The sequence below is a fragment of the Babylonia areolata genome, chromosome 21 (genome assembly GCF_041734735.1).
Source record: "Babylonia areolata isolate BAREFJ2019XMU chromosome 21, ASM4173473v1, whole genome shotgun sequence".
Lineage (NCBI taxonomy): Eukaryota > Metazoa > Mollusca > Gastropoda > Neogastropoda > Buccinidae > Babylonia > Babylonia areolata.
In genome coordinates, this window is record NC_134896.1 from 51,431,437 (window position 1) to 51,447,869 (window position 16,433).

A 16,433-nucleotide genomic window follows, 5' to 3' on the forward strand; every position below is an offset into this window, starting at 1 on the left:
GTTCCTGTTTGAACAAAAAATGATAATAATGAATAATAATGACTCCTCTTGTTGTGTCAGAATAAGAGGTCAAAGTGCCAAGTTTAGAGAATGCAAAAAATATAAATAACAGTAAATGCAGTTTGCATACAATTAGGCTTCTTTTTTTTAATTTTTTTGTGCCCATCCCAGAGGTGCAATATTGTTTTAAACAAGATGACTGGAAAGAACTGAATTTTTCCTATTTTTATGCCTTTGGTGTCAACTGACAAAGTATTTGCAGAGAAAATGTTAAAGTTTACCACAGACACACGAACACACACAACCGAACACCGGGTTAAAACATAGACTCATTTTGTTTACACAAGTGAGTCAAAAACCAGTGCTACCTACCTCCCATATCTTCCTCAGCCATGCAGGTCAGTGTGCCATCAACAGGTGGCTCCGTCTCTGTGGCGGTTTCCACCTTCTCTTCACCATCTTGATACATAGCCATCAGTGACACCAACCTATCGTCCTCGCTGCCCTCCCTGCAACCAGCATCAGCAGCACTGTTATCATCACCGCTATGACTGCTGTGGCTGAGAACCTTTCGTCTGCAGCTCCTTCACAAGTGACGGAAACACTCAGATCCACCCTTACTGTACACACCACCAATAACACACCCATCCTCACTGTACACATCATCACTGTGCACACCCTCACTGTACACACCCTTACTGTACACTCCATCGCTGTACACACCCACCCTCACTGCACACCATCAGTGTACACACCCACCATCACTGTACACACCATCAGTGTACACACCCACCCTCACTGTACACACCATCAGTGTACACACCCACCCTCACTGTACACACCATCGCTAGACACACCCACCCTCGCTGTACACACCATCGCTGTACACACCCAGCCTCACTGTACACACAATCGCTAGACACACCCACCCTCGCTGTACACACCCACACTCACTCTACACACCCACCTTTAATGTACACACCATCACTGTACACACCCACCCTCAGTGTGCACACCATCACACACTGTACACACCATCAATGTACACACCCACCCTCACTGTACACACCATCACTGTACACACCCACCCTTACTGTACACACCATCACTGTACACACCCACCCTTACTGTACACACCATCAATGTACACACCCACCCTCACAGTACACACCATCACTGTACACACCCACCCTTACTATACACACCCTCACTGTACGCACCCACCCTTACTGTACCAATCACCACTGTACCCACCCTCACTGTACACACCATCACTGTACACACCCACCATCACTGTACACACCACCACTGTACCCACCCTTACTGTACACACCCTTACTGTACACACCCTTACTGTACACACCCTCACTGTACACACCCACCCTTACTGTACACACCATCACTGTACACACCCACCCTCACTGTACACACCTTCACTGTACACACCCACCCTTACTGTACCCACCCTTACTGTACCCACCATCACTGTACACACCCACCCTTACTGTACACACAATCACTGTACACACCCACCCTTACTGTACCCACCACCGCTGTACCCACCCTTACTGTACCCACCCTTACTGTACACACCTTCACTGTACACACCCACCCTTACTGTACACACCTTCACTGTACACACCCACCCTTACTGTACACACCCTCACTGTACACACCTTCACTGTACACACCCACCCTTACTGTACACACCTTCACTGTACACACCCACCCTCACTGTATACACCTTCACTGTACACACCCACCCTTACTGTACACACCATCACTGTACACACCCACCATCACTGTACACACCATCACTGTACACACCCACCCTCACTGTACACACCATCAGTGTACACACCCACATTCACCATACACACCCACCATCACCATACACACCATCAGTGTACACACCCGCCCTCACTGTACACACCATCACTGTACACACTCACCCTTACTGTACTCACCATCACTGTACACACCCACCCTTACTGTACATACCATCACTGTACACACCCACCCTCACTCTACGCACCATCAGTGATCACTGTACACACCATCACACCATCAGTGTACACACCCACCATCACTGTATACACCCTCAGTGTACACACCCGCCCTCACTGTACACACCACACCATCAGTGTACACACCTACCATCAGTGTACACACCATCAGTGTACACACCCTCACTGTACACACCCACCCTCACTGTACACACCATCACTGTACACACCCACCCTCACTGTACCCACCCTTACTGTACACACCATCACTGTACACACCATCACTGTACACACCCACCATCACTGTACACACCATCACTGTACACACCCACCATCACTGTACACACCCACCATCACTGTACACACCTTCACTGTACACACCCACCCTTACTGTACCCACCACCGCTGTACCCCACCCTTACTGTACACACCCTCACTGTACACACCCTCACTGTACACACCCACCCTTACTGTACACACCTTCACTGTACACACCCACCCTTACTGTACACACCTTCACTGTACACACCCATCCTTACTGTACACACCTTCACTGTACACACCCACCCTTACTGTACACACCTTCACTGTACACACCCACCCTCACTGTACACACCATCACTGTACACACCCACCCTTACTGTACACACCATCACTGTACACACCCACCCTTACTGTACACACCATCACTGTACACACCATCACTGTACACACCCACCCTTACTGTACACACCATCACTGTACACACCCACCCTCACTCTACGCACCATCAGTGATCACTGTACACACCATCACACCATCAGTGTACACACCCACCATCACTGTATACACCCACCATCACTGTATACACCCTCAGTGTACACACCCGCCCTCACTGTACACACCACACCATCAGTGTACACACCCTCACTGTACACACCCGCCCTCACTGTACACACCACACCATCAGTGTACACACCCACCATCAGTGTACACACCCGCCCTCACTGTACCCACCCATTGTGGTGGTCCAGACCGGAGCTGAAGCCCTGCTGTGTCAGCCACACCGACAGGTCTCCAGGTAGGTCCTCTCCTTCTGGAAGCTGTCACACACAACACACAGCTGTTACACACAGCTGTCAAACAGCACACAGCTGTCGCACAGAGCACACAACTGTCACACAGCTTTCACAAACAGCTGTGTCATGACACACAGCTGTCACACACAGCACACAACTGTCACAAACACATAACTGTCACACACAGCTGTCACACAACATACAGCTGTCACAACTATCGGCTGTCACACACAGCACACAACTGTCACACAACACAGCACACAACTGTCACACAACACACAGCTGTCACAACTATCAGCTGTCAGTGTCACACACAGCACACAACACACAGCAGTCACACAGCACACAGCTGTCACAAACGTCACACAGAGCTTCACACAACACACAGCACACAGCTGTCACACAACACACAGCTGTCACATAGAGCATCACATGGCACAAAGCTGTCACACAGCACACAGCTGTCAACACAATGAAGTCTACACCACATCACACCACATTAACATAGCAGACAATGAAGTCTACACCACATCAACAATGAAGTCTACACCACATCATGCATCAACACAGCAGACAATGAAGTCTACGCTACATCACACCACACCAACAATGAACACCACAAACACATCACAGCACACCAGCAGATCGCTACATACCCAGGCCACCTGTGTGGGTTGCAACACACCTGCCACAGGCTTCAGGATGGCGTACCAGGACTGCAGTTCCAGACACAGTCCCTGGCAGCAGGCCCTGAAAACACATCCATCTGTACACATGTGTCCCTGAAAACACACATCCATCTGTACACACGTGTCCCTGAAAACACAATCCATCTGTACACATGTGTCCCTGAAAACACACATCCATCTGTACTCATGTCCCTGAAATCACATCCATCTGTATATACACACATCCATCTGTACACACATGTCCCTGAAATCACACATCCATCTGTACACACGTGTCCCTGAAAACACACATCCATCTGTACATACGTGTCCCTGAAAACACACATCCATCTATGCACATGTGTCCCTGAAAACACACATCCATCTGTACACCTACATCCTGAAAACACACATCCATATGTACACACGAGTCCCTGAAAACACACATCTATCTGTACATACGTGTCCTTGAAAACACACATCTATCTGTACATACGTGTCCTTGAAAACACACATCCATCTGGACACATGTGTCCCTGAAAACAGACATCCATCTGTACACGTGTCCCTGAAAGCACACATCCAAAAAATCAAATCAAATTATGGTGTTTAGAGCCTCACCAACCACTAAGGCCATCCATCTGTACACATGTCCCTGAAAACACCCATCCATCTGTACACGTCCTTGAAAACACACATGTCCCATCTGTACACACATGTCCCATCTGTACACACGTCCCTGAAAACACACATTCATCTGTACACACATGTCCCTGAAAACACACATTCATCTGTACACACATGTCCCTGAAAACACACATCCATCAGTACACATGTCCTTGAAAACGCACATTCATCTGTACACACGTCCCTGAAAACACACATTCATCTGTACACATATCCTTGAAAACACACATCCATCTGTACACATGTCCTTGAAAACACACATCTGTACACACGTCCCTGAAAACACATATTCATCTGTACACACATCCCTGAAAACACACATCCATCTGTACACATGTCCTTGAAAACACACATCCATCTGTACACATGTCCTTGAAAACACACATTCATCTGTACACACATACCCCTGAAAACACATCATTCTGCACACACATCCATCTGCACACGCGTCCATCTGTACACGTGACCCTGAAAACACACATCCATCTGTACACGTCCTTGAAAGCACACATCCATCTGTACACACGTGTCCCTGAAATCACACATCCATCTGGACACATGTCACTGAAATCACACATCCATCAGAAAACATGTCCCTGAAAACACACATCCATCTGTACACACATATCCCTGAAAACACACATCCATCTGTACACATATGTCACTGGAATCAAACATCCATCTGTGCACACATGTCCCTGAAAACACATATCTATCCATTTTTTCATTTTATTTTGACAGTCAATATAATTTCTTGTGTATTGCTCGTAACGATTTGCTGTAAGGTTTTGTGTCTTTCCTTTAGGTATATAATACCTTTTCTTCATTTTTGGGTGGGTCTGAAAAAAAAAAGCAGTAAAAGCTTGACTTTTGACCCTCAATACACATCATTTTGAATGGAGTTGACTTGAACTGACATTTACACCCTCCACACATACACAATGTACACACACCACAGACACACATGTACATACATACCACAGACACACATGTACATACATACCACAGACACACACACCACACACATCAGACACACACTACACACACACCACCACACACATGTACACACACACACACACACACACCACACACATGTATACACACACCACAGACACATGTACACACACACCACACACATGTACACACATACACATCACACACACACACACACACACACACCACAGTAACAGATGTACACACACACCACACACATGTACACACATACACACCACACACAAATACACACACCCCTCAAACACCACACCACACCCCTACACCCACACACACCACACACAGACAAGACACACACCACACACACACACACAGAGGACGACATACTCAGGATACTGACCAGATCCTGCTGAGCATGGCCAGAAACAGCAGGTTGGTTGGGATCAGCATGCCGGCACTCAGGTGTTTGTGGACATGTCTGTTCACAGTCAGGGCTAACACGGAACACAATACCCCCTCCCCCTCCCACAAACCTGAACATGTCTGTTTACAGCCAGGGCTAACACTGCACACCATTGGCCCTAAAACAAGATACCACTGCCCCCAAAAGAAAACAAAAACCCATTAAACAACAACAACCTGTACAGGACTGTATCAGTCAGGGCTAAAATTGCACAAAGATAACCCCCCCTGCCCCTTCAACCTTCTCCACACAGTTCAATCAGTTGACAGAAATTTAATACACTGACTGTTGTGTATAACACAGACACAGATTTTTAATACACTGTCATGTATAACACTGCCACAGTTTTTCAACCCTCTGTACACCCTTTCAAACCCTCCCCAACACCACTTCTTTCCACACCCTACCCTCTCACACCCTTTCTAACCCTCCACCCTCTCCCTCCACACCCTTTCTACCCTCCCCTCCCTCCACACCCCTTCTAGAAACCCTCCCTTTCTCTCCCTCCACACCCCTTCTAGAAACCCTCCCTTTCTCTCCCTCCACACCCCTTCTACCCTCCCCTCCCTCCACACCCCTTCTAGAAACCCTCCCTTTCTCTCCCTCCACACCCCTTCTACCCTCCCCTCCTCTCCCTCCCTCCCCACAGCCCATCCCCACCCTCCCCACTCAAGGATACAGGAAGACATTGGCACAGCGACTGGCCGTGGTCCTCAGGAGGGCAGCAGCCCCCAGGAACAAGGTCAGCAGGTGTTCCCACATCTGGCGTGATGGCAGGTACACCCTGATGCCTTCCTGCACCACCGCACTGGGAACAGGGGGAAAAAACAGTGATGAAACTTGCACTCTTGACTCTACAACAGCACTTGCACATTAGTGCTCCCATCCCTTTCCCCAATCTGAAAATTTTTTTTTTTTTTTCCGTTTTTTTTTGCTTACTGACAAAGACAGATATCCAGAGACACACACACACACACACACACAAAAGGAACAAAAACAAAGAGAAAATTGGATGATGATGTTAACAGTACCAAATTATAGCTGTGTTTCTTTAAACCACACTGATACCAATTAAAAGTATGCACCATCACTCAAAATGATTCTCTGAAACCCATGACCTGTATTAGAGAAAAAAAAATCACAGGTCAAAACACCTTTACTGACACATTCCTACATACCACATGGTGTATTACAGATCTAATGACAGTTCATTTTCACCTTAAGCATCCACACCGACAAAAACTGGTCAACAAGTTTAACTCACTTGGTACTGCCAGTTAGCTCCCCTGACTTTCCCCACAGATGACCCATTCGTAATCGTATAAGTAAGAAATAAAATGCCAAAAAACAAATGCTAGAATTTATGAACTGAAAACTTCACAACTAATCTGTAAGATAACAAGTTAGTTGGGGGCAAAATATAAAACAACTACTTTCTTTAGTTCTTATACTATCATACAGTGATATGAAGAAAGTATCCATATTTTTTGTTCAAAATTTGCACACACTGAATGACGACTTGTAAACAAATCCAGGAAAGCACAAAGAGTTTGAAACAGATTTAACTCAGAACATTATACAGCCACGACAGGGTCTGTTAGTCTAATTCTGTTATATGCCTTGTGACTGGGACAAAACTGGGTCATCGTTGACACGCACTGCTAACATGAACCACCAGTCACCATGAAAATAAGTTTTAATAACTCTCCTGCTTGCACAGCAACACACACTGCATTCACTGGTCACAGTGGAAAGGTCAGTTCAGATATTCTTAGCTCATAACATCATTATGAGAAATTAGGTGCCACTCCAAAAAATTTAAACTATGTAAGTCCCAGATCGGGGGCCCTTTGTCTGAAATGGCTGCAAACAGTAGGGCCCCGATTGGGGCCTTTCGTCCAGAGTGAGTTAAACTACTACTACTTCTTCTTCTGCGTTCGTGGGCTGCAACTCCCACGTTCACTCGTATGTACAAGAGTGGGCTTTTATGTGTATGACTGTTTTTACCCCGCCATGTAGGCAGCCATACTCCGTTTTGGGGGGTGTGCATGCTGGGTATGTTCTTGTCCATAACCCACCGAACGCCGACATGGATTACAGGATCTTTGACGTGCATATTTGATCTTCTGCTTGCATATACACACGAAGGGGGTTCAGGCACTAGCAGGTCTGCACATATGTTGACCTGGGAGATCTTAAATATCTCCACCCTTTACCCACCAGGCGCCATCACCGTGATTTGAATCAGGGACCCTCAGATTGACAGTCCAACGCTTTAACCACTCAGCTACTGCGCCCGTCGAGTGAGTTAAACAACACATGAAAACATGACATATTTTTTTCAAAAGCTGATTTTCAACTATTCGACAGTAAATGAAGAAAAATGTTAAAACAAATTCTTTATATGATTTTATTTTCTGTTTGTTTGTTTTTTTAACTTTCAGGAATAACTTTATGAGCTTTTTTTTTTTTTTTTTTTTTTTTTTTTTTTCAAATACTAGTTTTCAGTACTTTTACCCTTCAAGTTGATACACAGATAATCACTGTTTAATAGATTAAAATAAAATAAATACTAAAATTACTTGATCAGACTTTATTTTCCAACAGGTAAATTTCCAAGTTACTTTTAAGTCTTATTTCCTTCCTAAACATTGTTAACACTTTTGTCAGCATTCAATAATAACAAAGTCACATTCAACAAGCACTATGTAAATGCACCAAAAAAAACAAAAACGAGTGAGGTCGAGTACATACTCTTCAAAATGTGAATTCATTTCCTTCACACTCCTCTCCAGTCCAAGGGCGAAGATTTTCTTCAGACATGTTCTGATCTGAAAGGCCAAAAACACACGTGCATGCATGTGTTAAAAAGCTAGAATGAAAGTGTTTTATAGATGTATACATGACGATTAACTCACACACATACGCTTATCTCTCTCTCTAGATGTGATTCAAAACAATGTTCATAAACTGCTTTGTACCACTGGTTAATCAAACTGAGTTAAAACGTAGACAGAACAAAAACAAATTTGCAAATTCACATTCTGTCAAGTTCTAAACTGGGATTAGGAAAGTGCATGTCCACATAATTGGTCAAAGTTTTATGAAATTCCAAGACTTCTCCAGCCCTGAAATAGAGGAAATAGTTCTCATTTTTTCAAAAAAATTGCTCAACTGTGCATAACTCATGTTCAGTACCTGTTTCAGTCCCTGGAAAGTTTCAGTTTCAGTTTCAGTAGCTCAAGGAGGCGTCACTGCGTTTGGACAAAACCATATACGCTACACCACATCTGCCAAGCAGATGCCTGACCAGCAGCGTAACCCAATGCGCTTAGTCAGGCCTTGAGAAAAAAAAAGACATCAGTACCTGTTTCAATCTCTGGAAGGACGGCAGTACCTGTTTCAAGGACGTCAGTACCTGTTTCAATACCTGGAATGATGTCAGTACCTGTTTCAATCCCTGGAAGGACATCAGTACATGTTTCAAGGACATCAGTACCTGTTTCAATCCCTGGAAGTTTCAAGGACGTCAGTACCTGTGTCAATCACTGGAAGGACCTGTACCTGTTTCAGTCCCCAAAAGGATGTCACTACCTGTTTCAGTCCCCGGAAGGACATCACCTGTTTCAGTCTTCGGAAGAACACCAGTACCTGTTTCAGTACCCAGAAGGACATCAGTACCTGTTTCAGTCCCTGGAAGAACACCAGTACATGTTTCAGTCACCGGAAGGACATCAGTACCTGTTTCAGTCTCTGGAAGGACGTCAGGACCTGTTTCAGTCCCCATAAGGAGACCAGTACCTGTTTCAGTCCCTGGAAGAACGTCAGTACCTGTTTCAGTCCTTGGAAGGACCAGTACTGTTTTAGTCCCTGGAATGACATCAGTATCAGTACCTGTTTCAGTCCCTGTAAGGACGTCACTACCTGTTTCAGTCCCCGGAAGGACCAGTACCTGTTTCAGTTCCCAGAAGAACCAGTACCTGTTTCAGTCCCTGTAAGGACGTCACTATCTGTTTCAGTCCCCGGAAGGACCAGTACCTGTTTCAGTCCCAAGAAGGATCAGTACCTGTTTCCGTCCCCGGAAAGACCAGTACCTATTTTCAGTCCCAGGAAGGACGTCACCACCTGTTTCAGTCCCCGGAAGGATGTCAGTACCAGTTTCAGTCCCCGGAAAGACCAGTATCTGTTTCAGTCCCTGGAAGGACATCAGTACCTGTTTCGATCCCCGGAAGGACGTCAGTATCTGTTTCAGTCCCAGGAAGGACGTCTGTACCTGTTTCAGTCCCCAGAAGTGCCAGTACCTGTTTCAGTCCCTGGAAAGACCAGTACCTGTTTCAGTCCCCAGTGTTTCAGTCCCCAGAAGTGCCAGTACCTGTTTCAGTCCCTGGTAAGACCAGTACCTGTTTCAGTCCCAGGAAGGACATCAGTACCTGTTTCAGTCCCCAGAAGTGCCAGTACCCGTTAGTCCCTGGAAGGATGTCAGTACCTGTTTCAGTCCCCGAAAGGACATCAGTACCTGTTTCAGTCCCTGGAAGGACATCACCACCTGTTTCAGTCCCCAGAAGGACCAGTACCAGTTTCAGTCCCCGGAAGGACCAGTACCTGTTTTAGTCCCTGGAAGGACGTCACCACCTGTTTCAGTCTCTGGAAGGACCAGTACCAGTTTCAGTCCCCGGAAGGACCAGTACCTGTTTCAGTCCCCAGAGGGACCAGTACCTGTTTCAGTCCCCGGAATGACGTCACTACCTGTTTCAGTCCCCGGAAGGACCAGTACCTGTTTCAGTCCCCAGAGGGACCAGTACCTGTTTCAGTCCCCGGAAGGACGTCACTACCTGTTTCAGTCCCTGGAACAACCAGTACTTGTTTCAGTCCCCAGAAGGACATCAGTACCTGTTTCAGTCTCTGGAACGACCAGTACCTGTTTCAGTCCCCGGAAGGGCCAGTACCTGTTTCAATCCCCGGAAGGATGTCACTACCTGTTTCAGTCCCCAGAAGGACCAGTACCTGTTTCAGTCCCCAGAAGGATGTCACTACCTGTTTCAGTTCCCGGAAGGGCCAGTACCTGTTTCAGTCCCCAAAAGGATGTCACTACCTGTTTCAGTCCCTTGAAGGACCAGTACCTGTTTCAGTCCCTGTAAGGCCTTGTCCCTTCTCAGCTGGCCGTGCTTCATGTACAACATCCTGTTGAGCACAAAGTACTCCCCTTCCAGCTGCTGCTTCTTCAGACTCTGGGCACTGTCACACAGTGTCCTTCTGGCACTGTGCAGCACTTCTGCAATCACACACACACACAAAATAAAGTTTTTAAACTTTAATTCAGTAATTGTAATATTTATTGTTAATAATCAATACTAAGTCAGCAGTTCCCCTTCATCCCTTGGCATCTGTAACTTCAAACCACTAGAACTAGAACCCAACATGTGGAGTGATGGCCTAGAGGTAACGGTTCCGCCTAGGAAGCGAGAGAATCTGAGTGCGCTGGTTCGAATCACAGCTCAGCTGCCAATATTTTCTCCCCCTCCACTAGACCCTGAGTGGTGGTCTAGATGCTAGTCATTCGGATGAGGTGATAAACAAAGGTCCAGTGTACGGCATGCACTTTGCACACATAAAAGAACCCATGACAACAAAAGGGTTGTTACTGGCAAAATTCTTAGAAAAATCAACTTCGATAGGAAAAACAAATAAAACTGCATGCAGAGAAAAAATACAGAAAAAATGGGTGGCGGTGTAGTGTAGCGATGCGCTCTCCCTGGGGAAAGCAGCCTGAATTTCACACAGAGAAATCTGTTGTGATGATAAGAAATACAAGTACATTACAATATAGAAGCTCATAATTCAACCCAAGAAGGGTCAGACAAAGTGGATCAGCTTATCAAAGCGTCTCATCTATGTGTTTCCTATTTGTGAGCACCCTTGCTTGCCAGCGGCAAGAGAGCGAGTACACACACAAAGAAACAGGCGTGAGGTGGGATGTAGATTTTATCCTCACTTCGTGGAAAAGTTGCTCTAAAGGTGTGTGTGTGTGTGTGTGTGTGTGTGTGTGTGTGTGTGTGTTAGGGGTGGGGATATGTGTGCATGTGTTGGAGGTATTGTGGGAGCTACCGAATATGGGAATGTACATGTGCATAAACAGTGTGTGTGTGTGTATGCGTACGTATGTGTGCCGTGGAAAATGTGATATACAGGAATGTGTGTGTGTGTGTGTGTGTGTTAACGTATCAGGGCGTGTGTGCATTTATGTGCAGTGTTGAGCCTGGGAACATCTGTTTGTCATTTTGTGTTTTCAGAGATCACTGATACTGCATATCAGTTGCATATCTGGTGTGTGTGGGTGTTTAATTCTGTTTTATTTTGATTCGTTTATTCATAAATTCAATGACATCCATTTGTTTATGTATCTTGTTTTACTTCTTCTCGATGGGTAGTCAACATCAACTTGTCAACTTGGTATAGTGTATAATGGATATATCTGAATTAAGTAAAGCCTCCTCGAGTAACTAAACTTAGCCACACTTGCCGCAAGGTGAAAAAATGAGAAGAAATGCCGTCTCCCTAGGGTGTCTCGCAAGAACCTTGGCAAACTAAAGTGTAAGAAAAGCATTTCTGGATACTACTCTTGACATGAATATCATCATAAATCAAATGTCAAGAGATCAAGCTTGGCCTGATACCAACACTGATCACCCATCCCCCTGCCCTCCTCTTCCCCTTCCAGTGGTTCCACGTGCTCACAGTAAGATTAAAACACCAAGACATCGTTATTGCTGTTACTAGTGTTAGTGTTATTGTAGTTGTCTTCTTCTTCTTCTTCTTTCCCTTGACTACCGCCTTCATCATTTTGAAGATTCTGTAGACTATAAGGGGGGTTTGCGTGTTTTGTGGATTCATGAGGTAGGGGTTTCTGGGCCAGGGGATGGGGGGTGAGGTATGGGGGCGGGGGGGCAAGGGGGGGGGAGGTAATCAGATTCGGGATTTGAAGCCTTCCAGGCTTATGCTGAGAGCAGTCTCAGTTTGATACTGTTCGAGGGAAGAAAGACTTTTGCCTGTACAGCGTCCTGCAGTTGGAGATGTGGTATGCTGCTGGATGCGATCCTCGGGTCCCAGTGGATGCTGAAGGATTTTGAGAGGGCTTGTGGCATGTGTTGATGATAATACTGCCGCTATGGAACTTATAGAAGTTAATCAGTCTTGCCTTTCTCCTTCGCTCTTTGAGGGGAGACCACTGAAGAGTCTCCATCATGTCTTGCACACTGGATGTTTTCCTGTGTCGATGGGTCGCCCAGCGAACAGCCCGGCGTTGTACTGCCTCAAGTTTATTGATATCCTTCTCTGTATAGGGGTCCCACACAGAGCTGGTATACTCCAAGGTTGGGCGGACCAGTGTTTGGTAGGCTTGCTGTTTGATGCGCTGGGAGCCTACTTTCAGGTTCTGTCTTAGTAGGCCTAAGGTCTTGATGGCTCGGTTGGAGACATTGGAGATGTGGGGGGTCCATCTAAGGTCAGAGGTGATGGTGATGCCGAGGAATTTGGATTTACTGACTACGTCAAGGGTGTGGCCACGAAGGGTGTACTCTGATGGTAGGGGGTCTCTCTTCCGGCTCACTCGCAGGGTCTGACATTTGTTTGGATGAAAGCTCATAAGCCACTTCTGCTCCCATTCTGCAAGGCAATCCAGATCCTTTTGTAGGGCTTGCTGGTCGCTGGTGGAGGAGATGGTTTTGTGGCACAGGGTATCATCAGCAAAGAGACGAGCAGTGGAGGACAGTCCAGTCGGCATGTCGTTGATGTAGAGCAGGAACAGGCAAGGCCCAAGAACAGATCCTTGTGGGACTCCAGATTCTACAGGAACAGGACTGGAAGTGGCTCCATCCACCACTACAGACTGCTGTCTATCTGATAGGAACTTCCTGATCCAGGTGTGAACTTTCTCTGTGATGCCAATGGAGTGGATCTTGTGGAGCATAAGGGAGTGGCAGACTTTATCGAACGCTTTGGAGAAGTCCATGATGAGAGCGTCTGTCTGTTTTCCGGCTTCGAGATTTACTGAGAGCTCGTCTACGAGTCCGATGAGCTGGCTTTCACAGGATCGCTGGCGTCTGAAACCGTGTTGTGCTTCGGTGATGATTCCATACTTTTCTGTAAAGTTCATAACAGAGCTTGTGATGATGTGCTCCATTATTTTGCATGGTATACTGGTCAGGGAAATAGGGCGGTAGTTTTCTGGGCGGTAGCGCTCACCTTTCTTGAAGACTGGGGTGACGTTGGCCATCCTCCAGTCTCTCGGAACTACTCCGGTGTTGAGGGAGCACTGGTACAGGAGTGTGAAAGCAGGAGCCAGTTCTTCAGCAAGCTCACGTAACAGTCTCGGGCTGATGTCATCGGGGCCAGGGACTTTGCTGGGATTTAGATCCTTGAAGAGTTTGGTTACTCCTGCTACTGAGATTTCTATATTGCTTAAGGTAGGAGATTTTGATGGGGGGTCTGATGGTAGACCAGTTCTGTCGGTGAACTCCTCTTTGCTGCAGGTGATTTCCGCACTGAAGGCTGAGTGAAATTGCTTATTTAGTATTTCTGCTCGCTCTTTTGCACCTGAGATAAGTCTGCCGTTTTCCTTAAGTGGGGCAACATTTGCTGCCTCTGTACGTATTGCCTTTATGTATGCCCAGAATTTCTTGTTCATCACTGGTCTTTCACTCGTGCTATCTTTGAACATGTTCTCAGTGTATCTCCAGTAAGAACGACGCAGATTTCTTTGGACATTGCGCTTCAGCTTCATTATTTCTGCACAGACTTCTTTGCTTCCGGTCTTTTTCCACCGTTTGTACAGTCTGTCCCGTCGTCGGATCATCCTCAGGGTGGCATAGTCTACCCAGGGCCTGTTGTTTTTTTCCGTCTATGGTTCTCTTAGGGATGTGTTTCTCTGTCATGGAGGCGATACCTTCTTTTAGTGTGTGCCACAGTTGTTCTGCATCACTATTTATATCAAAAGTTTTCAGCACTGTATCAGAGAGTTCCGTTGAACATGATTTCAGTGAAAGCCAGTCCGCTTTGGAGAATTGGGGGACTGTGCGTTTTAATGGGAGTTGATACGCTGGGTTGGTGTTAAACTCCAGGTAGACAATATCATGGTCAGAGAGTCCAGGGAGGGGCTCAATCCGCGGCACTAGGGATGGATGGCTTGTGAGAAAGAGATCTAGAGTATTCTCTCCTCTTGTTGGGAATGTGACGAGCTGTTCGTATCCAGCGTCATTGATTAAATCAAGAAACTGGTTGTGGATTTCTACGCATCTGGCTGGGCTTTTCAATGTCTTGGTGGGCCAGTCAAAGGAAGGGAAATTTAAGTCACCTCCAATGATGACTATAGCATTTGTTTGTGTGACCCGTTGGATGGAAGTCTCAAACTTCATTAGGCTGATCGCATCACTAGTTTTGGGCCTATAGTAGGCGGCTACTAGGAGTTGTTTTCTTCCTTTCAGCTTGATCTTCACCCAGAGCAGTTCACATCCATCCACTGACAACTCCTCTACCTCTTGGCATGGTAGATGATCCGCCACAGCTATCAGTAATCCCCCACCAAGCCGATCCCTGTCCTTCCTGAAGGTGGTGAAGTGAGGAGGGAAGAGCTCACTGGAACAGACATCTGAGTCGAGCCATGTTTCAGTGCCTATTACAATATCAGGCTTTGTACTGTCAATCAGATTCTGTATTTCTGCTGTCTTTCCTCGACTACACTGAAAGTTTATGTTCAGAAGTCTTAAGGGCCGGTTAAACTGTTTGTTTTGGCTAGTCGCTCGGGAGGGTGTGGATGAGTGGATGGGCTTAAAGTCCGCCGATGAGAGTGACGTTTCTGATGGACTTTGCAAAGAGGAGATATCTCCTCCCTGGATAGCACTTGGTGCTGCTGCATCAAGCCCGAACAGGTCGAAGGCAACTGTGCTGTAGTTTGCATTGTCACACACTACACATCTCCATACAACGTCACTTTCGCCCAGTCTTCCATACTCCTCAGAGTTAGATGGTATGCTTTGACAGGCAAGATGAAACCACTGGCCACAGGTATTACATTTGACACCTCGTTCTGACCAGGAGACAGTGCGATCGCATGTACCACAGGGGAACTTGGATTCTTCGGATTTTGTCTGAGAGGGTGCTCCTTGGGAGGAGATACTACTGGATTTCTGGGGCTGTGTGGGCATTTCGTGTCTAGGAGGCAATGTGGAGCTCAGGAACAGTCCTACTCCTACTCCTAAGAAGGTTAGTAAGATAGAAACTAGATCTAGAACTAGGACTTGATGTGTTGTTTGTTGGGGAGTCACTTTGTTCTGGGAAGATTTTTCACATGTCATTTTGTGTTCTCTGGATGGTCTTCATACAGATGAAAATTCTCATACTTGATAAACAGGTTTCTACTTACAGTTCTGCTTGGTGAGTCCTTTTAATCAACGTCAATAATAGGCCCCCTAACACTGTTGGCAGTCAGTAAACATCGAACGCCGCCATCTTGAAATCTGAGCTGTGAACTTCAGTCTTGATCTTTGCACCAAAGTAGAGTTTTGATGGGCTTGAAAACTTCACTGGTAGGTTTTCTGTTGTCCAA

General features: G+C 46.3%; 1 protein-coding gene across 4 annotated transcripts in view; it reads right to left on the minus strand.

Annotated features, from left to right (window-relative positions):
• LOC143295950 (uncharacterized) overlaps nt 1–16,433 on the minus strand; it is a 343,443-nt gene that overhangs the window by 5,054 nt on the left and 321,956 nt on the right. For 2 of the 4 annotated variants that reach the window (XM_076607656.1, XM_076607653.1), the window contains exons 2-8: nt 10,954–11,105; nt 8,588–8,664; nt 6,513–6,641; nt 5,771–5,848; nt 3,721–3,814; nt 3,003–3,088; nt 373–509 (exon numbers count right to left, since the gene is read on the minus strand). In XM_076607656.1, the coding sequence (XP_076463771.1) occupies nt 373–509; nt 3,003–3,088; nt 3,721–3,814; nt 5,771–5,848; nt 6,513–6,641; nt 8,588–8,664; nt 10,954–11,013 (661 nt within the window). In that variant the 5' untranslated portion in view covers nt 11,014–11,105. Of the gene's footprint in view, nt 1–372; nt 510–3,002; nt 3,089–3,720; nt 3,815–5,770; nt 5,849–6,512; nt 6,642–8,587; nt 8,665–10,953; nt 11,106–16,250 lie in introns of all 4 variants that reach the window. The other 2 variants (XM_076607657.1, XM_076607655.1) reach the window with 2 other exon arrangements.